Below are 26,970 nucleotides of genomic sequence, written 5' to 3' on the forward strand. Positions count from 1 at the left end.
GCAGACATCTGAAACAGTGCACGCACCTTCACACTATAGGTAAAGCCTCATTTGACGAGGCTCTGCTTTGAAAAATAAAGCATTTTCCTTTCCTTTCAGAGCTTAGTCTCAGTGGAAGGGGGAATATGGGATTTCAGGAGGCTTCACAGGTGAGCTGGAATATGAGCTTTAGACCAGAGGATATGTTCTCATCCAGGTCAGCTCTAAGAAACATTTACTTTGAGAACGCGTGTGCTCTCTGGAAAACTAATGGGACCGTTACTGTGTTCCAGTTAAACTAGTACCTTTCCTGGGTAGGGTCTTAATTGTTTTATCTAGGAAGCTAAATTATGTAGATGGTGTAATAATAAAGCTAATCACAAGGGTTTATAATATAAAACATATATGTATTATGAGCGCTGAGGCAGAGGCACCAACACAGAGGAAAAGTAGGGCATTTGCCAGCTAAGACATCTGATCCTATTGTGTTATATTTCAATTTTAATGAATAAGCAAACACAAATAGGCTACTTGTTGTTAGGTGAAGAGCAGCTGTCAAAACTGAACCCAGGCAGCTGTTTCTGCTTTGAGATTTCACTGTAAAACGTATTTTTACAACTGGAGTAATTTGAAAGTTTGCTTTATTGGCTAAATGCCTGGCTATTGGATTCTGAAAAAAAATTACCAGGACTTCTTTCAGGCAAAAAAAAAAAGAAAAGTATTGGTTGACTTAGAGTTGTAAATAAGATTTTGCCAAGGAGTATGATTTCAGAGAGAGATCAACAGTTCAGTTGATCAGGATCATCAACAGGTCAGTTCTTTAGCTCCAGCTTGCACCAACTGTCCATATGAGTAAAAGCATATTGATTTTTTAAAGGTGCAAATGCTCACGGAAGTGGTAATTTAAAGCAAACAGGTTAACAAAGAAATGTGGTATTTCCCTCTGGTTTATGTTTTAGGCCAAATGACAGATGGCTACAAATAAACAGTGACAGCAAAGTTTGATGATAATAAGAATAGATATTATGATATTCATGCTGCCAGAATGAAGCACTCAAGTTATGTGCCTCAGAGACAGGACCCTGAACTGTTTTACTCCTAGGAACAAGATCATTTATAGCCCAGCCTAAGCAAGAAATCCATCGGGGCTTAGCAGAGAATAACCACCTTTCTGAAGAGTTTTAAATTGATATTTCAAATTCCTAAAGAGGAAGATAATTCTCTTAAATTCTTAAGGATTGCTCAAATTCTATAGTAAAAAGATAATTTTCTATTACCACTTAAACACCTTTAATGGAGCTTCTCACGTACTACTTGTTTCTTTGCAGTGCTATTGCTTTCATCTCCATTAAAGCCAATAAGACTATTCTATGAGGATTTGTATTAAGGCGATTCGAAGATTAAGAAGACCATCCCTCTCTGCCTGCCAGGCTGTTTCCTGTCAAGAAAGTTATGCCCCCTTTATTCTGTCGTTTGGGGCAGTTCTAAAAACAAAGACCAAGTATTTGGAAGCCCAGAAGAGATCTCTCCTCCAAACAGAGACTCCCATCTTTCCTAACAGCATAGGGAGAAGTTCCAGATTTTATACTGACAGAGTAATCTTTGGGGAACACAAAGTTGTGAACTCCTCCAGAGAGTGTTGTGTAGGCCTGGTCTCAAGTAAGATCATTTTTATGGACAGAATTTGCTCTTTGAAGCTTCTTACTGAACCTAAGACTCCCGACCAAGCATGTCCATCCTCTTAGATGGCCCTGACCACACGCATAGCTGGCTGGAAAGAATGAAAAGCAATGGCAGGTGATTGGGAGGGTATCCATGGTGTCTAAAAGCAACACTTTGGCATGACAGGCTTTTTTTCTGCACCTCTCTCTCAGCAGGAATCAAGCAGGTAAATAGGGATGCCTGGGAATAGAAAAACCTAGGGAAGCTAATTGATTTTTGTCATGTTTCAAGACTGAGGTCATACCCTGATGCCTGAAAATCCTCGCTAGGAAGCAGTCAGCATGGGGGGCAACAGGAAGAGTTTTCTTACAGGTGTAGGTGCTCTAGGCTCATACTCAGAACTCTGCTAAATAAAACCAAGCAACCTGAAGCAGTATCTTTCCAGGTTAAAGCTTCACCCATCACCATTCTTTCTTTGGAGATTTTTCTAGCCTACAAGTCTGTTCTCAGTAGCACTGCTTTTTAATCTACAGCACCAGCAGACACAACAAAGGTCCAGAAGTTCCCTTTTCAGGGAAAAAAAAAAAAATCCCAAACTGTTCCCAGATCAAGGAGGAGCTAGCTGTAGAATGACATCAACCTAACACTGAGATACTCTAGGAAAGGAAAAAGGCACTTTGAGGAGGTGACAGTTTCAGATTTAAGATTTTGACTGCCCTGAGACTATGGAGAAAACATGTCTTTCTGTGAGCAGAGATTTTACTCAGCCAAAGGAAGGCAGAGGACAGTCATACCTCACCAGTAAGCTCAAGTACAAGTGACTAGTCTCATGAGGGCATAGCATCTTGCTGACCTTATTGCCAAGCTGCTAAAGACAGACAGAGTACCTACAAGTCTTCTGGCAAGGAAGAAGAGCTGTGGGCAGACTTGGCTAACCAGGGGAAGGAGGGGTGGGCAGAGATGGTCGCTGAATGAAGCAGAACCTGGAGTCCCAGTCACAAGCTTTCAACAAACAGCCAAGAACCGAGTGGAAATCTGTTACTGGAGATCTGGAGAGAGGAGCTGGAGGCAACATTTTTTGCAAGGGTAAGAGGGAATGGAGTTGGCTAACAAAGCCACCACATTACACAGATAACTTCAGATAGCATAACTGGATTAAATCAGCTAATGGGACTGCAACAAATCCACCAAATTTGACACTTAACATCTTCTAAAAAGCAAGCCAAAGGCAGACAGAGGAAAAGGTCACGCAGACAGCAGCATGAAGGGAGGAGGCAGTAGGATACATCCCCATTCCTCAGAGCGGAGGCATCCCATTCTGAAAGTGAAAAGAAGATAAGGAAAGGAGAAGGACTTTCCAGGAGGAAGTCTTCACTCAGAAAGCCATGTAGATAAGGGGAGGTCAGAAGCAGGATGGGGAACCTTCAGGCAAAATTTGAGCAGATGTCCATCACAGGGATCCCCAAAAGCACCTTGGGTCCCATAATAGATGCTCATGCTCAGGAATTAACTCTAGAGGGTGATGAAAGAGACTTAAATAAACCCAAACCAAAGGACACTCATCTGACCTTAGTGACTTCCCTCAGGTCTGCCTGCCTGGTCATATTGCAAATTACGGCATGCAGAGCAGTCAAGGGACCCAGATGCAGCCTCCAGGGCAGGAGTGGCAAAGCCTAAGCCATGGAGCTAGTGTGCAGCATGTGCCCTGTGCTACATAGCCACGGAGTGATCTGATAGACATCTCAGGGCCAGCGGGAAAGTTCCTGTGTCTTCACTGACCTCGTGATGTAGAGACCACCAAAGAAGTGCCGTGTGGGTATGGGAGAGAAGGGATGCAAGGGGGTACTGGCCCTGCAGCGCCAGAGGAGGTATTTTTCAACTTATCTACATCTCCAGGAAAGATCTAAAAAGCCTCTCAGCAAGGAGAGAACAGTTGGTGAAGCAGGAGGGTTTAGGACTTCCATGCCATATACCTTTTAGCTTCCAAAGAAATGTCTTTGGTTAGAGCCACCGTTGTGCTTTTTTCTCTCCCACTGGGATGACTGGGCTTATCTGGGAGGGGTTAAGGCTGATTAGGTGCTATGGGAGGGGAGATACTCCAGCTGGGACTAAGCTCACATGGCAGGTTGGGGGGTCAGCTGAACAGCAGTGCCCTGAAGCATATGGGATGTATGGGGAGCTCAGCCTCTCCGCAGAAACATAGGTGAACATTTGTAGCATGGCTCCTTGAGTGATAGCATCCCCAAGTGAGTTCCTGCTCCTCTTAGAAGCCCCAGGGGCCCCCGGGGAAGCTGAACTAGAGCAGCCTGCAGCGGTGGCTAGGCTGCGAGAAGGTGCCCCAGGGCAGAGCATTGTTCTTCGGGCACGGGCACTTTCTGAAAAACAGCTAAACAAAGTGATTGCTGTTTACAGAGTAAGAAGCTGGCCACTCAGAGACTCTTCAAAAACTGGCCTTTCTAAAACCAGCTAGCAGTGTGGTTTCTGAGGCACTATTTTCAGCATGCTGTCAAAACAAATCTCTATCCATAACTGAACTGACTGACTCTTCTTGTCAGGATAACTACCCTTAGCAGTGGTTGAACCAGTCCTAATGCAAGGTTTCAAAAACAAGAGCAGTATTTACTTGATTTGCATTATCTGTAAGAGGAAAGTGGGAAGACTGGGTAGGTATGAAAGTGACCTCTTAAAATGATCCCTCCTTGCTGTGCTGATGCCAGGGCTGAGTACCTGCACTCAGAGTTGACTGGGGAATTGTAAACATCTGATTCACACCATCTAATAGGAAAAAGAAAAGTTTGAGCAAGGGCTAAATTTACTTCCCATTTTGGCCAATTGCTAACTACTTGATGGCAAGCAAAACGGTTCAAGGTTTCAAGCACTTTTCTCTGTGACATTTAGTACCAGCCATGGTCCCAGACAGACCCCAGACTGCAGGTCTGACCAGCCTGGTGTTTCCTCTACTTCTAGACCCTCGAGCTATTTTGGAGAGGCCCAACACATTTAGACACACAAAGAAGGCAGGAGGAGTGGCTCAGCTGCAACCCTCACATACACGGATGGTGGTGCCCATCAAGCAGAGATGTGTGTGCGTGTTGTGAAGGTCTTTCCCAGTTGCATGTGTGTGCGTGCATGTGTGCAAGCATTCAAATGCTTTTCACTTAAATAGTCAGGCCAAGTTTACCCTCTTATAAAACACATCCTGCTGTAAATTAGAATAAGTAGCCATTCATAGGAGGCCTGCAAAACAGGAGGGGTTTTGTATGTGCCATTCTTTAAGGCGGCAGCAGCCCTTTAAAGCCTCTTTTATAATCTGTGGCAAATGGGCTCCCAGCATGCTCCTTACACTGAGTCAGCATGTAAATGCTGACTGGGGCACAGGATGTAAATGCTGACTGGGGCACAGGAAACAACATTTCAAGGGTGTGCTGGGGGGCTTGGAGGACAGACACCAATTGCTAAAGAGTCCACTTAAAATTGGTGGCACCTTTCTGTCTGTCCCTAGAGAGATGAGAATGTCAGGTGTGAACTCGTGCAGGTGCAGCATGCCAGACACTCAGCTTCTTGGGGACTGACCAAAATTGGTCAGTGCCAGAGTTTCCTTCAAGCCTGCCGCATAGGACCCCTTGCCCTTAACAGCAGACTATTTAGCTCCGGTAAATGCCATGTTGCTGTGTAATCTCTGTGCCATGACAGTCCACTCCCATGCTCATGGTCCCAGGCTCTCACTGCCCTTTGCCTTGAGGCTGTGGTGCTCCTCTGTTGGCTTTTACCCCCATCCCTCATTCTGGGAGAAAGCAGGGCTCAGGGATGCCTCCACAACTTTTTGCCTTCTAAATATTTTGGTGTGTCTTCATGTTGGCCAGCTTCTGCTCTGCAACAGAACACCTCCCTGCTGGATTTATATAATCCATCATTATCACTGCTTCTTGCTCCATGCGTTTTAAATGCATGGATAAAGACACAGACTCCCCTCCAGCACGTACATGCAGTCATGTTTCAGGCGAGCCAGACACTAAATGATTCAGGTGCCTTTATAGGGCAACTGTTATGATAGCAGTTACTCATTTTCCATTCTCCAAGTCTATCATGGTAAGTAGACTGGAACAGAAAATGTCATCTGCCTGTGTGAAATTCAGTCCTAGTGCAAACACTGAGAATAGCCATCTACTTTATGGACTCATGTTAGTTGTAGTACAAATTCTGAACACTAGGCAAGGCTGGATTCAGCAACATCTTGGACCAAAGTTTTTCACTAGACACAGAGACAGAATCTTCTTCCAACACTAAAACAAGACAGAAACCGTGATTCTTGATTTGGCAAAGGAGTACTGTGATACCTTTGGCCCTGGTCTATTTGCAAGATGTTGACTCAGTAGGACATTTTGGTCTCTGGATCTGATACTTTGGGACAAGTAACTTAAACTGAGATCATATGATGAGATGAACTCCTAGATGATTCAAAGAAAGTAAGTATTAAAACATCTGTTCTTATGTTTCACTTTTCCAAACCCTTTATGAATTACTTGTTTCCAAGAGCTTGCCATCCATAGGAATATATAGGCTCAAATTTATTTGCCTGCACAAATCCTGCAACACTGCTCAGAACAGAGAGCAGAAAGTGCCTCTTAAATGAGCACATAGACTTAATGTTTTTAATGGCACAGGGGCTGATACTAGCTGTCTGCTGCTGGTTTGGAGACCAGTGCTACGCACTGGCGTCAGTGCTTCCTATTCAAAATAAATGGTATGAAGTTGAATCAACCTCTGAGGATGGTAAAATCAGTCTAACCCAAAAGGCCCACAGCTGGAGAGCTGCCAGTCTTCTCTCACCTCCCAGCTGGTAGTGGGTATGAGAGCAGCTTCTCCTCCACTGATAATGACTACCATTTAAAAAGAAAGAACCTACATGAGCTGTCTACACTGAAGGGTTTTGACACTGGCCTTTCAGCAGAGACTGTTCTCTAGACTATATTACTGAGCCAAAGTGCATGAGATTCCTGCTTAGTTACCTATGGTCTTGGCAGACTTTTAAGTCTGGTTTTATCTTTGCATTTCAAAGCTTTCACTTACATGCTGTTCCACTGCTCAGCTGTTAGGAAAGAAATACAAAGGCACGTCCTCGCTCCAGCTCTCTCCTCCTCCTCCAGGCCACAGCCACCTGTGTTGACATGCTGTCGTGGTCTCTGCCGCACTGTTGCCGCAGCTCTCAGCGGTCCTGCAGCATGAGTGGTACAGAGGTGCCCTGACAGACCCTTCTTCCCTGCAGCCAGATCTCTGCCTTCACCAAGGTCTCCAACTCATGCTCTAAGCGGGGAGTAAGCACTAGCACTTCTCCCACTCTCCGGGCACCACTTTGTTCCCCCTTGCCTTTTTCACTTTAAAAACATTGTGGGAGAGCACTGGCTGTCCCCCTGCCAGGCTCGGTCCTCCACAAGCCCCAGCCTCATCCATGCCGCCACACGGGCTGCCCTAGGGCTGGTGGCCATCTTGATCTCTAGGCTGCACCATGGAGTTTGCAGCATGGTTCACCTATCCCACTATAACGTGAGATGGCAGGTCCTTGTATTGAAAAGGAAAAGTCTCGTTTCAGGGTTAGTCAGTGGTTTCTTCAGACTGGTGCAGAGCCTGGCCACCACTGGCTCCTCTCCCCAAGGGCTTGTGGTTCATCAGGGCGATGGCCCCTTTGCTACCTTGAAGAGGTTATGGCTCTGCTTTCCCCCAGGCATTCCCATAGTCCCTGTTATCTCCCTTTAGAATCTGTGCAGGTGTCTGCTGGCTTCCTGCGAATGCTGGCGAGGTGTGTTGGTGGAGCACACAAGCAGGGCCTCACAAGGTGGCAGCCGAGAAGAAAGAGGTGAATTCTTCGTGCTCCATATGTAGTCTTGCTCAAAAGGCCCCAGAGCTGCTGCCCCCTGAGCCTGCATGGTCCTCTCTAATGCTGGCTTCCTAAAAAAAAAAAAAAAAAAAAAGCTGTCCTGCTCTTTTATTTTGAGCCTGTGCTGTCCTCCTGCTTTTTTATTATTTATTTTTTAATTGTATTTTGCACCTTTGATAATACTCTGGCCATTCCGCTTCTTTTGCCCCCTTCCTCAGCATAGCAACTCTGGTCAGATTCCTCCTCAGGGCAGCTGCCCAGGTCAGCCAGGATGCGGGATACTTTAGCTCCAGCAGGCTCTCTGAGCAGTACAGGATGGCCAGTCCTCACTTCCTACACCGAGTTAAAAAGCAGAAAGATTAATCTTTTCTAGTACAGCTGGATTGACTGCAAATACCTAAATATACATTTGAGCATGTTGTAGGGCTGAAGGTTTGGCATTGCCCATGCTGAGTCAAAGTTAAAAACTGCAAACCTAAGAAACCAACAAGAATAAGGCAACATATTAATATGTAACTTTGTTGGTGAGGTATACTTATCTGTACAGATTTGATAAAAGCAGAATCACCTCTCTACATGTCTCCATGATTTCTGTTTAAGGAATGGGGGTTTAGGACTGCCACACTCCAGCCTGTGCTGTTCAGCCCTAGCTCAGCAAGGCTGGAACGTGCACTTGGCTTTACATGGTCATGTAATTTTGAAGTTCTTCATTTAGTTATCTTTAAAGTCACTTCCAACGTCTAGCATTGCCACACCTGGAGAAGAATTAAATCAAGCCTGTTCTGTAACGTCTTTATCAAGTGCAGCGAACAAGCAGGAAGTTTCACTTGCTTGTTTTTGCACCGAGGGTTCGTTTTGTGCTTGTACAACTTTGTTCTTGGCTTTACATCCACATTGTGTCCCTTTACTTTGCATTGTGGCGTATCTTCTGCTGAACACACATTGTGCATTTAGCCAGAGATACAGGAACAAACACTGTCCCGTCTCATCAAAACTTTTTTCTCCTGCTTTGATGTGCTTTGCCTTTCTGTATTCTTGCTACTTGTGGTAAGAACACAATGCCCTTGGAAAAAATCTTGTTTCACTGCATGTACCACACCCTTTGCATCTGTGCTAACTCAAGAGACAGGCAAAGCAGGAGAAGGTGTTCAGATAGCTTTGGCCTCTGCCAGCTGTTTGCCTTTGTGCATTTCATACATTTTTAATTGTATATACTTCTGTTTGTCCCCAGCTTAATTCCTTCATGAAGAAAGCCTGTCATTCACTTGATTTGCAGCCATGCACTTCTTCGCAAGCAAAATCCTGTTTCGTAACAGCCTTTCTGTAACTTTGGTGCTGGTTATACCACAGAACAATGTTTTAATAAATGCTATTTACATTTTTCAGGGTAGCTAGAGGGGGTTTTAGTTTTAATTAGCTGAGCTAAGAGAGCCATGAGTGATTGTACAGACACAAAAAGAGCTGCTACCATCATTTCCCAGCTTCTTACCCATGGCTCTTGTGCCAACATCGCTAAAACAAGGCAAAAATACTACATTAGGCCCTTGCAGGCAAATACTCTTTGAAAGAGGAGGAGGAAGAATCAATTAAATTGTTGCAGTGCGTATTGTGTCTGGAGATCTCAACAGTTTTTTCCTTACCTGATGAATTGCCTCAGCCAAGGGCAGAAAGTCACTTTCAGATTTGGGAGGAGTGAAGGGAGGGCAAGCCCTCCTGCCATCCTCCCCCAGGCAATACTTTGGCAGGGGAGAAGTCAGGGAGGTTCTTCTGTGAAAACACTGCCTGCTGAGAACAATTTCAATGAACTACAAAAACTCCTTCCTCCCCCATCTTGCTGCTGCATCCTTCTCCATCCCTTCCTAACCCTTATTCTCAGCATGAAAGTAAATCAGAACACCCCCTGCTTATGAAACCTGAAAGGAGCAAAGTCCAAGGGACAGAGGGACATCCCAGAAAGCTCTTTGAGGAGGGACCTGACTCAGTAGCTCAGCCTAGGACATCACCAGGAACGTGGCTAGCTCGGATGTCAATATAACCAGACAAGGCATTAGGCTTGCAGTGCTTAGGAGAACTTGCTAGTAGCTCTGCATCATTTTTGGAATGAAAACTTACCAACGCTTCGGATGCCTGCAGGAGCTGGTTCTATTGCAAACAGATTTAACTTCCAATGTCAAAGGAAGGCTTTATTTGGCTACAGGCCAAGAGTAAGTAAAAGACTGATACATTCAGGCTCTAGCTGGCAAAGTGCTTCTGATAACTGCAACCTGGAACAGTGGTGGTGGAGGACAGAAAAGGGGCATGCCTATACTGTTGCCTTGTGCTGCTAATTCCTGCTTTACCATGGAGAATGGGATCTCAGATTTGCCCACAAACATGATCCGTGATACTGGGCGGGGTGGGATCTATCTAGCACATCTGGCACATTGTGGTAAGACAATCCATGCTGTTCACAAGTCTACCCAGAGCCAACACTGGCAATCTTCACATTCAATCTCCTGCTTGTCAGACACTGTATTGCCACTACTCTCTTCCAGGATCTTAACTGAAGAGATGAACACAAAGCTTTTGAATATCTTCATAGCACAAGCCTGGCCCTTCACAGAGATAAGCTTTTGTACTTAAAATGCTGAGATCACGTAGAAGCAACCTCTTATGTGTAAGAGTGGGACTGGCTTAATAAACATTACGTGTTGAAAGCAGCAACAATAGTCACTTTATTGTTTTCCCAAAAGAGAGTAGCTTCTCTTCTGTGCACAGACTAATAGCTTAGCAGACTATAGTGCTCATGAACACCTGTCCAAACTCACTAGTTTTAGGAACTTCCACTGACTTCAGCAAGCCATGGTGGATCAACTTGTATTTGCACATTCTAGGGCACACGTTTCCATTGAAGATCAGCTAGTTCATTCCTCCCTTCTCAGCATTGTGCCAGTTAAACACAAATGACTAAGCTCAGAACAGTTATCCTATTTCTCACTGATCACAGCTACCCACACTACCCCTGTCTAGCACAAATTCCTGCTGACATCTGAAATTCTCTTTTAACAAAGTGAATTAAATAGCTTCTCTGGTCTGCAAGTTTTTCCTAGTTCTCCTGTGTGCCTGTTACCATGAGCGCAAACTTTTTCCACACCTTTAAGAACATGAAAGCTGGATAGAGGCATGGGGTCATGCTTCCACTTCCCTGAAGGCAGTTTTTCTGAAAGTCATCTTGGTGGTGGTGGTGGTGAGATGTCCTGTGCACCCCACCCACTTTGAGCCAGCTTCAAACTATTTACACAGTCAGGAACCACAGACCATCTGCAAGATGTTTAGATCTCAGGCAAGCCAATAGCCACACTAATTCCAAGCTGGTGGATTCATACTGCACAGTATGATTTAGAGCACATCCTAGTTATCTCATGGGATAACGACAGTTCAAAAGCTGCATATGTGCAAGCAGGTAAACTGAATTCAGGTGAGAACATAGAGCAGAAGAAACAGGCTAAGGACATTCAGTGGAAGAGTTCACAGCCATCTCAAGAACAAAAGCACAGTCTTAGGGCTGACTTCCCAGTTAATTTGAAATTAATTCCATGCCTTTTTTAAAAAACCAGAACAAAGCAAACCCCGAACAAACAACAACAAAGATGATTCTCAGTTGTGCTGACTGACTACTATGGGAACTCTCTTGCTAGAACTTTTTATGTCTTCCACCATGCATTTTCGTGTGAGTGATGATTTATTTGAGCTTGCAATGAGCAGGGACAGATCATGGGGCAGAGAGGGGACAAGATTAACTGGATGTTAATGGAAGAGCTTTGTACTGAAGATGAAAAGCCAGGGAGAACTGCTCTTGCAAAGCATCTGTTTCTAATTCCTCCTTTTTGGTAGGGAATCAGTCACCATTCTCACACAACAGCAAAGCAAGTATTTATATGTATTTCTGTAGTGCTTAATCACATTGCAGATAGTAACCATAATCACTGTATTGTAGTTAAGTATGAAGAAAGCCTGTTCTTCTGTCCTAATGATTACAAAACACAGCTAGAAAGACATGCATATACCCAAAACAACACAAATCAACAGGTTTTACCAATGCTTTTAAACTGGAATTAAACACAGATGATACCTCAGAATACTTCTGTCACAGTAGCATTGAAAAGCTGCTCTCAGTCATACACCAATGAACTCTGGATGAGCAGTTTCTAACCCAAAGGCTGAACAGCCTAGATTGGAAAGGCAGAGACTGGCTGAAGCAAAGTCCCACCACTCTGGACCTCAGCTCCCTGGCTGCAAAATGGGATATGCCATAAGCAAATTGCTGAAAGGTCTTGGAGGAAGTCAAGGAGACCTAGAAACTCAAGCCACCTTTTCTGATCGCTGTCCTGTGCCTCAAAGACAGATAAGGAACTTGTCTTTGTATCTAAATAATTAATATATTCTAAAAATTACAACTACCTCCATCCATCACCCTTAGATTTCACTCTTGTAAACTCTTTATTTTTTGAAGTGCAGAGAACATGCTAATATATCACTTGGATGCCTTTGAAGAAATGAACACGGCATGGGAGGACAGTGCTGGGGAGGATATTCATAAACATTAATGCTAGCTTAGCCTCCACAAGCTGCCTCTGCTGGACTTCTCTAGCCACAATTAAGAGCAGCCAAGTGAGGTTTCTCCTCACAAGGCCTGCTGAAGGGGCCCATCTCTTCCCTCTGGCTGCAGAGACAGGGCAAGGAAAATGGCTTCCCCAGGCTAAAACCAGGCTTTGTGAAATCCTCTTGTTGAGAGCAGGAGAACACAAGGATTGCACAGCATCAAAAACAACATCTGGCTGCTATTGAGGGAGGAGTTTATTTTAGTTTAGGCTTGTATCACCTGGCTGTGGGAGTGGGAGAGAATCTGGCACTGAATGTGCTGTGTGAAGATCGGGATGTCTCTTGCATTCTCCATGCCTGCCTCTTGCTAGGAGAATAGATGCGCTGTGATAAGTGTTTGAGCTCCTTGGGAATTACATCTGCTGCACAGTGCTGCCAAATGCACTTCACAAATAAAACTCAGTTGTTCACTTGCCACATTCACTTGTGGGTGAACGGACCACTCTGTGTTTCACCCATTTTAACTTGCTACCCCTGGCCAGATCTAAAAGTAAATGGATCATTCAGGGAATATAAAACTAACAGGTCTGTATTGGGCAAAGGACAGTTATTTTCCACAAAGAGAAAGAATTGTAAGTGTTGTCTATTTTCTACATTTACCCCTTGTGCAATACATAACAAGACTTCCATAAGTCTTGGATAACCACTACAAGTAGGAGGAACAGTATCTTAGAGATTATTACTCAGAGTACCTGGTATGAACACTTGAGCCTCTCTGATATAAACCACAATTATTTGACATTTATGGATCCTTCTGAATTAATTATTGAATGATAACAAGAGTGTCACTAGATCACACAGCAATGAGGTCCTTTACAGCAACTTCTTTTGATAAATATGCTCTGGGTAAGGATCAGGAAGGTTTTGGCTGTGCTTCTCCTGCTTCCCCCTTTGAGACAAAGGTGTGTTTGGTTAAAGGAGAAAATAATTTGTCTGGTCACATACTCTTCTGACAGAAGTAGTTCTTTCAGAGGAGCTGTGATCTTTCAGAGATGCCATGTGAGGTCTACAGGGAATACAGATGGGTCTATTAGAGTGTCAAGCTTTCCTGCAGATCTACAGGTTTCCACTGACGAATCAGCTCTGCAGTGGCTTCAGCAGAGAGTTTACTTTAACCAGCCACCAGATAGCGGACCCGTACAGAAATTTTCCTATTCCCTTCACATCATGTGCTGAGCTCAAACCAGCTTATAATGTCTGATGGAATAGCATGATAGAAAATAGGAATGTCAGCAGTTAAATGCTCCCTGACTGCAATCACAGGAGCCTCAACCTCTGAGCTGATGGGGTGACAGACAGGGAAGCAGCTCCACTCTTAACCTAAGCGTAATTTGTTCCAACAAGCTTACCTGAAATGCTGGAAAGGAACAAACCAGATGGGTGAGTTATTTCAACTTCCACCCATGCAAGTTTTCTCAGTTTTCTCCTACTTACCCTTTGCAGAAAACAGTGTAGTGTTCCCAGACCGCATTAATGACAGCGCAGTGGAGAGGAAGTTATTTGCGCTTCCTCATCTGGACAAGTTCAGTCCTGCTTTACTTCAAGTACTTGCTGCCTTTAAGATGCCAGATCCCACTATCTCTAATTTACATACTTAAGCCTAACACATTTAGTAAGGAGGTGTATTATGTATGGCCACTCCTCCTACTGAAATTTGACCACAAGCAGCTCTATGGATTTTATTCACATTTATGGGATCCTATAATTTTGCTGCTACACTGTTGATAAACATCAGTATCATGAAATTATGTATTTCAGGATTCCCACATACACGGTCCCAGACTCTGAGACTTTCAGTCCTTTCCTAAGATTTTCTGCCTTTTCAAAACCAAGAGTTAAAATGAATGAACAGACATGGCCCACCTCACACACACTACATACACACACATACAAGGAACTGTATTTCAACAATGCTGGTTTCAAAAATCCTCATGTTTTTGCCAATTCCAGCAGAACTAGAGCACGGAAGGGACAGGGAGGGGGGAATTCCTGAAAATCCAGTCCAGCTTAGAAAAACCTTTAATTATCAAGCAGGGCATTTCACTACCATTCTTTTGCATCCTTTTTTGTTGCAGGCACCCATCTCTGCTCTATCAACCTCTCTTCTTACAGGACATGCTAACTGACAGGCTGGAGGGCATGAGTTTCATTCCAGCTTTTTAACCTTGAGTCTAAATATCAGAGCAACCCATGTCAAGAGAGGAAAGAGACCCTTAGCTGCAGTTAATCCCACACTTCCCATTTTGCTGCCAATAGGATCCCACTCCCTTCTTCCCACTCTTCCCCATGCAGATACCAAGGGAGAGCAATGCAGGCTGCCTAGCAAATGCCACTCTGAAAAGACCTAAACTTCACTGTAATCCCAATTCTTCCCTTTGATCAGCCACACTTTCCACCTAAGCCTTGAAAATGGAGGGCTGGTCAGGCTTGGCACAGTCAGACTTTTGTGTGAGGGGAGGCAGAAGGGCAGGTTTTGAGAGCAGAGCCTCACACTCCCTTTCCCCATCTTTGCTCCAGCAAGTTCCCACTGTCAGAAGCCTCAGATCAGCTCTTCAGCTTGAGAATTGAATCTCTCAGTACATCTGCAAGGAGAAAGTGACACCAACCATTATTCTCACAGTTTTATTTGTAAAGGACATAGCATGAAAAGCTGTATTTCAATGTACTTCAAAACCTGAAAAACTCATGTCAGTTTGTGGTATGTATGTTAAAGTGCTTGATATAACAATACTTCTTTTACTCATGTCGTCTTGAAAATAATCCAGTTCTTATTCAGTTACTAATAATGTAAAGACAAAATATACTTAATGGAGACATTTAAGGATCATTTTAAGCTATACAGGGCACATTTGTACATTTCAAGTGTAACATACGATATTTCCCCTTCAGATGCGCACCTTCACTTGACTGAAAGAAGGAATTTTCTCAAATATGCTGTTGCGCAACTATTCTAAAGACATTTTGAACAATGATATCTAATTACACAAACCAACTTGGAATAAACATGAGTAGATTTCTCACTAAACAGTAGAATTTCATTCATTTCAGAGAATTATAAATACACATTTTTGTACATAGTGAGGCATTTGATTCTCTGACTCCCTCAAGTTACCATGCTGGATGTTAGTATAACAGGACTATGCAAACTCAGATACCTGCAGATGGGTATTGGATAGGATTTTTTCTTCTTTAAAAAAAAAAGCAGATACCAGAGAGCTTTGGTCTTTTCCAAGATTCCCTTTGTCAACCAAAGAAGGTGCTTTAACACTGAAGTAAAAATTGTGTTAGCTTAGAAGAATCCTGATGGGTTTCTCACCATCCTAGTGGGTAGAATGATTTCTGTAAACCTTAGAGAAAAAACCTCATGGTTTCCAAGAAACAGAAGTGGTCTACTGAGGAAAAAAAAAAATCATACGTGGTAGAATAAAAATTCACTACAAAGAACCATACTTCCGAGATTGTAAAATAAGTACTCTTCTAGGAATCTGAGGCACTCAGCTGTGCCCCTTTCAACATATCTTAGGGTGTTTTATTGCCTACAGGGAAATATTAGACATACATAATGTTTATTGTAAATGATGTGAAACCTGACAAAACCAAACGAGTCAACACTTGCTGAAAAAGCCGATGTGAAGTTGTGTTAAAGTTAAGTGCTAAAGGTTCCTTAATGTAGCTTGAAAGGGGGGAAGGCCCTGTTTTGAATTTGAAAATTTCTCAGGTGTTGACTTATTTTAACTTAAGAAAGACTTTATTTAGTTAATTTCCCTTTTCTCTGTGTGTGGTTTATTCATCTATGCTTGACCTTTAGAGGTGCCCATGTTTCTACTTTATCCTGCTTGCACTTAAACCGAGTCATGGTGGGTGAATGTTATATCTGCTGAAGTCATAGTCTTTGGAGAAGTATGCAGCAGTATACTTTTTAGAAGTATCTAGCTAGCAAATGCAGATGATGCTGCAAAGAAATCCAAGGACTAAAGAGGTTGTTATTTCAGTAAAATGAAAGTCACTTAGACCGGTTTGGGCATGAAAAAAAAATCATGTATAGCAGTAATTAGAAATAAAAGGCCCGAGTTGTAATTGAAATCAAAACATCCTAAGCAGTCATTACCAAATAATGCTGCCACATGTTTTCTGGTGCTAAATGTGTAATTTTTTGATAGAGTTAAGTACTAGGGACGCATTTTCACTGCTGCTGAAGAGCTGTCACGCATCTTCTGCTGACTTTAAGGAGAATTGCCTGGCCACACAGAAAAGCCTCACACCTCAAATTTCACATTTCTGGAAATGCAAGAGAGATGTCACACAGCCGTGGGCTCTGGCTTCTAACTCATGACACCATTCACAGCCTTTACATTAGTTACTCACACCCACGGTAGTGACATGGCAGTGCTGCCTACAGTATTTGGGATGAGTTTAGTCAATTTAAGGAAGTACAAGCCCAGGTGGAAAGAACAGTTATTAAAAACTGGAACCCTCATAAAAGTCAATTACTCTCTGACAGTGTTGTTTTACTTCTTTCTTAAAAATAAAAAACCTTCTATAGCAGAAATTCTCCCTGTTAATGAAACAAAGTCACATGAAGAGTTTTCTTCTGGCTGGGAATATGACGTGAAACTTTGACACTAAAGCAAGTGTTGTAAGAACTGGACAGCAGAAGGACCACAGGAAAACAGAGAAGCTTGACAAAAGGCAAGTGAGAAAGCAAACCCTAATTTTCTTCCTCTTTCCTTTTCCCTAGCTCTTATCCCTCTCTCCACCATGTGCAAACTATATCGAGATCTGCTACTGCCCACTATTCTCCAGCCCCTCCTAATGCCACTTGAGAGCACAGCACCAAGGCAATAACCTTACAGTGCCAGTTAGGGCCTTTCCCAATCCACAGCTGACAGTGAGACATCCACAGAAACCCACTGACAAAATGGCCAAGATCATAGGGAATAAACAAGTGAAAACAAACACTTATATTTAAACTAACCTCCAAAAACTAAAACCAGAAGAAGACAACTATGCCCTCAGATCCTTCCAACTCCTATCCACAAGACAGAAAACATACTCTGCATTTGCTGCATGGTATCCTCAAGATGATTTTAATGTAATCTCTTGTTAAATTTTTAGCATACAGGATTTCAGTTGATCCCAGTTCCTCTTCAAGAGCTGTATCTATATATACACACTATATTAGTAACACATTAACTGGAAAGAGTGTAGGAGAAGAGCCACAAAATACAAAAGTAAGATTCTTTTTTTCCCTCCTTTTGCTTTCTTCCCCCTCCCCACGTTTTTTTTTTTAGCTGGATAATCTAGTCAAAAAAGAAGGGAAAAAGAAAAAAAAGTAGCAAAGATTCTGTACCTCCTAGGAATACTCGTTCTGCGGGATAAAGGAAGACTCATAATCTGTCAGCATTTCAAAACCAGCTGATAGACTTCAGTAGCACAGCAACATCGGTGTTTGTGGCTCTACAGCAATGATTCTTCTCAAGTACAGCAAGAATTTGGTATGAACCAAATTCCTCAACATAGGGGATAATAAAAGTCATCCACGACACAAACTGGCTGAGGGTGAGGGGGAATCATCAGAACATCTAGACAGGCAAGGGACACACCAAATGAGTCAAGCAAGCCATCGTTCCCCATTTCAGGCTGCAGCAGCACCCCTTACAGAGGTCTCTCACACTCTCAGGCTCTGAGGCTGACAGCAGTCCTCTCCAGTGTTTAAGCATTTCAACACTCGTCTCCATTTTTGGAGATCAACAGAAGTGACACATAAAACCTTACAGAAAAAAACATGACGACTCACAACTTCCATGCACGGAAAGGCTTGAGTCTTTGAACAAACAAAAAACTAAGGGAGCCCGTGTACAGTAGGGTAAGACAGCATATATGCTTACAACATTTCCAAGAGTGAGACAATCACAATGGCTACATAAGGATATTTGCTGTATTAATTTGCAATACCTGAAAAAAGCCCTGCTGAGTTTGCGCTGTATTTACACATTGATTGGCTTCTTCCTTGCAAGCAAATAGCGGCATCCCTTCCCACCTCGGTCCTTCCCTCCCCCCAGTCCTTCCCTGGGTTTAAGCTACTCATAGTCAGAACAAGAACATTCAGTCTAAGAAAAATTTCTTAGAGTAGTATAATTTCTTAAAGAAGATAGCATATTTACACACATCTAACACATGAAAATACTCTATTTTATACTAAATTTCTGTTTCAAATAAACTACAATACTGCATCTTAGCTTTCTGCAGCTTTAGAGGACAGTCCCCATCAGGCACAAACTGGGCTTCCCACTCCCGCTTCAACCAGCAGCTTTGCCTTACAGTGGTGCACTGCCATCGTGTTCAGGTCCTGACAGGTCTCCAATTGTGGTTTGCTTGCTTGGGAAAGGAATAATGAAGTTCTCAGCAAAGCCATGCTAAACATCCACTCCTTTAATGAGCGATCCTTCTAGGATGATATTGAAATCTTGCAATGTCTGTAGGACTCGGATAAGGGAGTTGACAGTCATGCGGTCCCGTAGGAGAGCATTCTCCTCATACATCCTTGTAATGGGCGGGCACTCTGCCAGCAACGGGATCCACTGAGAGAGCAAGTGGTCCCTGCAAAGGGAATGAACAGAATTATTTTAGCACCAATTAAACAGATGTCAAAACAGAAATTCTTCTCCAAGAACGCAACTCAGAATAGGCAGTCTCTTTTTGAGGGTGATGCATGTCGTTTGCCCATAGAAGTTTCCTTTGTAATCATAACTCTTGATTTTGTGAGTAAAATACAGGTAGCTGAACATACGTGTATGAATACAAGTATATTGAATGAATATACATGTATATTAAATGAATACTGAATGAATATACATGTAGGAATACATGTATACATGTAGAGCTGAACATACTGTAGGAATGAAGATAGGAAGGTATCAGCAGAATTGGGCAACTGATTTTGGAAGAATTCAGCAACATTTTCAGATCAGGAAGAGGGAAAGTAAAACTCAGGCAAAACCAACAGACTGTTTTCCAACTGATTTTCCACATACCCAGACAGACAGGACAAAAATGGTACTTATTTCTACACATACCAACTTCCACCCTCCAAAATATAACCAAGCCCCACCTCCCTCCCCAAGTGCAAGACAGAAAGCAAGGAAAGACTGAACTAGAATAGTTTTGTCAAAATTGTAACAGACATCCCATTTTCATAGACAAAGTGTTTCAATGAGGCTTTAGAAATGCACCAGCTCCTGCAAAAGAACTCTGCATTCACAAAGCCGTCACTTCATCAAAAATACAGTTTCAAGACAGACTTCATAACTATGACTGTCAAGCTAACAGTTATAAAAGAGCTCAAAACATTTTTGGCAGTTTAGACACTACTTCTTTGCTCCAATTTTTCATGTAGTATTAAAGCTGCCTAAAATAGGTACTGGATAATAGATGGGTATGAGATGTCTTAAAATGGAAAACTAAAGGTAATAACAATGGTGTAAAAATATTCTTCTAGTCTAACGCAAGAGGACACATATATCAAAGAACAGTTAGGTACCTTGTCCCCAGGCAAACCAGAATTTGGAATTTGCCATCCTTTCCAATGTTCCTTGGAGCAGTATTGATGGCATTCACATAATGACAGAAGGTTTTGCATGAAGATCTCTGAAGCAAAAGGGCCTCCTCATTGTCTCCAATCTGGTCACTGGTTTCAAAATAAGCAACAGCTTTCTCTGTGGTAGGGAGAAAATCAGAACTCAGTGAGATGTACTTCATTGAGACACAGAATTACACGAGGGAATCCTTAGAAAAACAACTTGCTGAGAGCTAGTGCACAGTTTATATACAGATTCCTCACTCTGAAGAACATAGGTATGTGGTGATCTCTACCTTTGCTACATAGCGGCAGTCAGCGGTCTGGTTGATGTCTAATACAGTTAGGTAACATCAAGGAGCTGCACCAGAGTATCCGTCAGTGGTTTCATTCTGAGTGATACCATCAGCTGTGATTTTTCACCTTTTCTGAGTAAGCACTTACCCTCAGGCTAAGTACCTCAACTTGTGAGCATGTTTTAAGGGAGTAAGTACATCTTAAATTACCACAACGTAGGCATACAGATAAGCATCACAGAAGACCAGTGCAGTGATTAGGAGAGTTCTCACAAACAACTACAAATATAAACCTTTCACTCCCTGCCCTTTCCCAATTCTCCCCCTAACACCAATTGCTACTCTACCCCAACCTCCAGCTTACCTTCTTTCTGGGTAGAAAATTGGCTGTTTGAACATTCATCTATGAATAAATGACTAGAATTTGAAGTGCTCTTAAATTTCTGCACAGATTCACACTCATCCCTTAACAGAGTTTAGTATTTATCATCTTCCATCTTGTTCGTCATTGACTTTAAGCAACCTGGAATAGGTGCTAGGCAGGAACAAACGGCACCCTAGCTGAGGAGAATCTGAGGTCTGTGTCTGAGTAGTCATTTTGCACTAATCTTTCTTCTTCTGCCTCCAAATCACATACCACCTTACCTATGAAATCCCAGATGAAGACATTCTTATGAAAAATGCGAGCAGATTTGAATCCATGGTGGAAGACCTGCTCCAGTGCTGCAACCAGACCGTTCTCTCCACACAGCAGAATGGTAAGGCTCCCTCTCTGTGAGAAGGGGACAGTCTGTAAGTACAACTTGGCTTGTCTGCATGCCACAACCTTCAAATTTAAAGGTTAACAGTCTCTACTAGTACTTCAGTTCCATTTCTTATTATATTTATATGGATTGTAGGTTCCAGGCAAGTAATGAAAAATAGGAAGTACCTCTTTCTCTGGCTTGTGAAAGTGTTTCACAATATTGTTCACAGCTTCCCCAATTCCCTCTTGGATCTGTCCCGCATTAGGTTCTGTGAAATGATGGAGAGCATACTAGCTGAAGATACCAACTTTAAAACATTCATCAAATTCTCATGATGACATAGGTCGAACTGCAGGAATTATTCTTTGTCTTTAACAGAGTTCAGGCCGTCATTTGTTTTGGGTATCCCTGAGCCTTAATTACAAACAACTGATGAGCAACCCTGGAATGGTCAAATAAATCACCCTACTTAAAAATGCACAACCCAAGGATCTGGCTTGATAAGTATTTTATTTGAGTTAATCACATCTTGCTCATCACATAGAATACAGCAACCCTCACATGACGAGACATGGGCTGAAAGGTTGTAGCCCAGTCATTTGGCTCACTTCTACCTGACAGGGGTCAGAAAACTCAGCAGTCGTTAATTCCTGACTTGAACCCACAATGTTTTACTGAGCCAAAACCAGTATCTAGGCACATGTCTAGTCATTGTACCAGTGTGAGGGGCCACAGGCAGAGAATACTCCTTATTAATAGTTCCAAGAGCAAGTTATCTTCTATGTTAAAACATATGCCATATTTCTACTCTGAATCTGTTTAGCTGTATGCCTCTGCTATCGAATCATGCTATGCCTCCACCTGCTACCATCTCATCTTCCTGTGCAGGTACCTGCAGAAAATTATCTAGTCCCTCCTTCACTTTCTTACTAAAACAGACTGAACTTTTAAACTTCATTTTAAGCAGATGTTTCCCAGATTTTCATGGTTCTTCTATGAGTCCTTTCTAATTTTTCAGACATGTAGGTTGTTATTAGCTTGTCCTACAATTGTTATTCTGGAAGCATGGAGTAATTCAGCATCATTTTAGTACATAAGGATCTCCACAGTCCTTGGCAGGTCTAACACAGAGCCTCATCTAGCTCACAAGACAAATGAATTACTGGGCCTTAGTGTTCTCAGACCTAAGGAAATGCTCTGGTGCTCACTCTTCCAGCTAATACGGACTCACTCATGTGAAGAGCTGCAGTGCTCCTGTGGTGGCTTTTAGATGCTGCATTGCTCTTGAAGGCTACTCTTTCCTTGCTTGACATTTCAGCAGTCATGTCCTCTAATTTTACAGGAGCTGGACAGATTTATGAACAGAATCTACACTGTGCTCATCTGTCTGCTTTAGCGGAGAATGCCTCATGTGGCCCTTACAGGCCCATGCCCTGCAGTAGCCAGATGCAGTTACTCACAAAAGCTAATTTTAGGAATGCGAAGTTGATGTCCCCTAGGGTCCCCCTAAAGATGCGCTCCTCTAGAAGGCAGTTCACAGTATCCACATCAAACTCTGAACTGCCCTTGAGAGAGGACTGTCTTCCCACTGACTGCAAAGTGAGCTGGGAAGCTGAGCAGCATCAGCTACTGCAAATTCTGCTGCCTCCTCCTCCCTCATCTCAAATCTCTGTGCTCCAAGGAAAGAGATTATTATCTCTCAACTGTCAAATGGGGGACATTGAAAGAGGCAGCGTGTGCAGTCACAGAGCAAGCTGCAGACACACAAACTGGGGCAGGAAAAACTCATCAGCTTGCAGCTGTTCCTCTGCACCAAGCCTCTCTTTAGTAGGAGCTCTCCTGTTCACAAGAGTTTTATTCCTCAGCCATTGCTGCCCTCTTCTCTAGGGCTCTGGGGAGAAAGGTAAGGACTTACTGGTGTTCTTCCCTGTGAGGGAAGTGATGCTGAGTCGTCGAGCCGTGGTAGGAGACTTCTGCTGTGGTGGGGTACGGCACTGCTTCCCCAGCTCTTCATCAGATGTGGAGGACACCAGCTCTCCAATGAGTATTCGCTCCAAACTGCCATCATCAACACCCTTTCCCAGCCATCGCCCACAGGGAAACCTGCCGCACACCCAGGACAAGCACAGGTCAGCCACTCAGGCAGTCTAGCTTCATCTCAAAGCTAGAGGGACAGCTAGCACCCAATGAACACTGCTAAGAGGCAGGGAATATTCTGCAGTCGGAAACTTTTCACAAACCCAGCTGAAGCTGTGACATCTCCTATTCAAACCTCACCTCACATTTTACTGCTGTATGTTTTGACCCCATCCACAGCCCTAATGAAATCCATGTACATGTCCATACTCCTAGTCCTTATACCAAATTTCCTCCTACTTTCCCCCCTACACTGTGGCCAACCCTGAGCTCACCTTCCTGAATTATAGTTTTCCAAGTCCACATTTATATAAAAACACTAAGGCTGTTTAGCCAGATGTTTTGTAACACCAATGGTGAGTTAGGAGATCATTTCAACACAAGAGGTATGAACTCAAAAGAAGATTAAGAAATCAAACCCTTTTATTTCTTGTAATCTGAGTTTCTGTACATTTGTTACAGTACTTAGACATTTGAATATTTTTAAAACTAAAAAGAAACAAAATATTTGCCCTAAACTATAATTCCAGCTCTTGGGGGTTTAGAGGGTTCATCTGTACATGATTTTACCACACTACTTTAAATCAAGAGATTTAATTATTATACACAAACATATGAATCACTTCAACAGTATCCACAGTGTCTGTCCTGTCTCAGAGAGATGCAAAGAAAATCCCACCTTCATGTCTTAATCAGATTATTTGACTTCAACTAGGGCTTCTGAAATGAGAGACACCAGCCCAACCCTACCAGGTACCCAAATCAGCCCACAGTGCTCCATCAACTGTGGAAAAACCTTTTTGCTTTCTCTAGATTTAACAAGTATTACAGACAAAGAAAATTAAAACTTGCTGCTTACTTGTACGTGTGTCCTGTTATTTCATTTCTGACCATGACACAATCAACCAGCCACTTGGCTAGTAGCCCTGAGTTGTCATGACCAATCTGAACGGTCGTCAGCTTCCCTAAGTTCTGGCACTGAAATGAATAACAGTTTTCACTTAATTTAAAAAACAACAGACCACATCCCCACCACCACCACATGCACACATATGGTCTCAAATGTATGTTTTTCTTCAGTTTCGTTTGATTTATACAGCAAGTATTTTCAACCAAACATGCAGAGCATGTTGAAAAGCAGAATAATTAAGACAGAAGAAAAGAAATAACCTGAAATAAAACTATTAAAAGCTTGTGAAGAGATTACATTGTTTGTTGTGAACACTCACTGAATATTTCTGAGAAGTATTAATTACACATTTCTGAGCTAAGGTGATAAAAAGGTGTGCTTTTGTAGAAGAAATAGATGTTCAGTACAAACAGCTTTTCAAAAGTGCATTTTGAGCAGACTGACCTTCATTTGACTCACTCTACGCTATGAAGCAGTCCCCATTTCCTTTCTTATTTTCAAAGATTGATTTGCTTATTGTTGGGCAAGATAAAAATCACTAACATGAGACTCTTAACATCATAAAGAGATAGAACAAGGAAAACAAGGGGCTGTGAATTCCAGTGCAAGACGTAATTGTAGGTGGGGCTGGCAGCAACATCTATTCACGTCACCTAAACATTTCCCTTGCAAGACCTCGGTTTTCGTTGCTTCTAATGCTGCCAAACAAGCAGCTTGGGCTGACATTTTCCATAGTGGGTGGCTACTCAAGTGGATATTTTAGGAAAGCTTCAGCCAAAGGAATAATCCAGAACAGTCTTGGTATGGTCCTTAGAAATGTCTAAATGTTATTTTGCTTGTCAGAAGCCTAGAGATCTTTTCTATGAGATACTAATACCTGAATGAGAGGCAGGCATTGTATCATATATCTCTCTCTGTCAAAATCTACTTATATTTGGCAAGAGGTTTTTTTACTATTGCTGAAGAACAGTCTGCATATGCTCAATGGACACAACTTAAATTTTAGTAGCAGATTTTCCTACGAAATCACTCCTCACTGGATATGGTACAGCCTGGAGCTGCAGGAGCCGGATGGGGCTTTCCCTGCAATTCCCACTACCAGCTGCTTTGGGGTGGCAACAAGCCAACCTGTAATTGATGGGTGGGAAAGCAGAGGGGAGCGCTGGGTAGTGAAATGCAAAGAGAAAACCACAGCAAGCATAGAGAAGAGAGCCCATGGGGATGGTGGGTAGGTCTATGGCTTGAGGGGGTAGCACCTGAGGCTGGGAAGGTGAAGAACTCAGGGGTTAAACTGGCTGGTTGAAGGAAAAGCTGCAATACTGGACAAGGAGGAAAAGAAATTTGGGACTGGTCAGAGGTAAAAATGGACCTGGGTGATGGTTAAGTGGGAAGACACATTCAAAGAAGGTAAAAGAAACTTGCAAGGGAAATGAGGAGTCAGAAACAAATGGTGAAAGGGAAAATTAGGCAAGGGTACGTGGAAGGGAATGAGATATGGAAATATATTGGCTAGGTGAGAAGAGGAGCCCTGGGCTAGGACAAGGAGAGCAGTAAAGCCTGTGGTTAAAAGTGTTGTTTGCTCAACTTTCATCTAGCACAGGAGGGGCCAGCAGTGCTGTTAGCCTGTACATACCTGTATGTTCAGCGACTCTGAAAACCTGGACAGAATCTGAAATGCTGTGATCTTAAGAAAACAAACCCTCACCAAATTAACCATTATTTGGAAGCATGTTTCAAATTGAAAAGTAAAATGTAAAGAGCAGGTACTCACCTCAAATGTCATTTCTAGGTGGTTTTTAGGAATCTGCATTACGCCGGTATCTCCTAGTTCCCCTGATACACATATCCATGGGTTTGATGTGGTTATTGCGTTGCTCAGTTTTTTGATGGGAATTATCACTGACCTGTAAGGGATCACTAGGAACAGAATGGGGGAAATAAGTTATTCTTGACCTTTTTCCCTCCTGCAGTAAACACAGTTTCTGGAGTAACCACACCTCTCAATCACAGAATGGTTCAAGTTGGAAGGGACCTTAAAGATCATGCAGTTCCAACCCCCTGCCATGGGCAGGGACACCTTCCACTAGACGAGGTTGCTCCAAGCCCCGTCCAACCTGGCCTTGAACACTGCCAGAGATGGGGCAGCCACTGCTTCTCTGGGCAACCTGTGCCAGCGCCTCAGCACCCTCACAGTAAAGAATTCATTTTTTTTATTCAATCTAAACCTCCGCTGTTCAAGTTTGAACCCATTCTCCCTTGTCCTACCACTACAGTCCCTAACGAAGAGTCCCTCTCCCGCATCCTTGTAGGCCCCCTTCAGATACTGGAAGGCTGCTATGAGGTCTCCATGCAGCCTTCTCTTCTCCAGGCTCTCCAGTGAAGGTAAGCTCTTGCTCCATGCCTCAGCAACCTAACGAGGAGCACTCCTCCTACAGAGGCCGAGCTAAGCCCGCAGGGTGCCTCTCACCGAGGGTCACAGCAGCAGCCACCGTACACCCGGAGCAGCGGCTCTGCAGCCCGGCTCTTGGGGAGCTCCCACCGGCACCGTTACCGAGAGCAGCCCCAGCGAGGGGCGCGGTGCCGCCGCACGGTGGAGCTGCAGCCCCGCGGCAGAACCGGCCTCCCTCTGCCGCAGAGCCGGGCCGGCGCAAGGACCGCAGGCTGCCGAGCGAACGGGTAAACCCGGCTGCGGCGGGGCCCCGCGGCTCAGCGAGTAAAGGGAAGCTTATGGGGGACAAAAGGAATGGCAGAAATGCCGTTACGGCTGGCAACGGCAGAGCAGAAGCCTCAAGCCTCATCTGTCTCCGTGGACATCCCCCTATTCGAAAACATCCTCATCACTGTCGTAATATATACATGTATATGGCTGCCCCATCCCTGGCAGTGTTCAAGGCCAGGCTGGACGGGGCTTTGAGCAACCTGGTCTAGTGGAAGGTGTCCCTGCCCATGGCAGGGGGTTGGAATTAGATGATCTTTAAGGTCCCTTGCAACCCAAACCATTCTATGACTCTGTGATTCTGTAACTCTATGATTCTATGCTGCTGCTTCTTGTTATTATTATTATTATGCTAAAAAAAATTAGTATTATTTTACTTTTAAATCTGCACCACCCATACATGCTCAAGACAGGGACTGCCACCCCCTGGATT

General features: G+C 43.4%; 1 protein-coding gene across 4 annotated transcripts in view; it reads right to left on the bottom strand.

Annotated features, from left to right (window-relative positions):
- Window positions 1-14,764: 14,764 nt before the first annotated feature.
- The window catches only part of DENND5B (DENN domain containing 5B), a 115,673-nt gene continuing 103,467 nt past the window's right edge, over window positions 14,765-26,970 (bottom strand). For all 4 annotated transcript variants that reach the window (XM_030479838.1, XM_030479837.1, XM_030479840.1 and 1 more), the window contains 7 exons: window positions 25,593-25,738; window positions 23,771-23,889; window positions 22,691-22,878; window positions 20,961-21,043; window positions 20,675-20,801; window positions 19,698-19,872; window positions 14,765-18,757 (listed from right to left, as the gene is read on the bottom strand). In XM_030479838.1, coding sequence (XP_030335698.1) covers window positions 18,574-18,757; window positions 19,698-19,872; window positions 20,675-20,801; window positions 20,961-21,043; window positions 22,691-22,878; window positions 23,771-23,889; window positions 25,593-25,738 — 1,022 coding nt within the window. In that variant the 3' untranslated portion in view covers window positions 14,765-18,573. The remainder of the gene's footprint in view (window positions 18,758-19,697; window positions 19,873-20,674; window positions 20,802-20,960; window positions 21,044-22,690; window positions 22,879-23,770; window positions 23,890-25,592; window positions 25,739-26,970) is intronic.

Source organism: Strigops habroptila, chromosome 3 (genome assembly GCF_004027225.2).
Source record: "Strigops habroptila isolate Jane chromosome 3, bStrHab1.2.pri, whole genome shotgun sequence".
NCBI classification, from domain to species: domain Eukaryota; kingdom Metazoa; phylum Chordata; class Aves; order Psittaciformes; family Psittacidae; genus Strigops; species Strigops habroptila.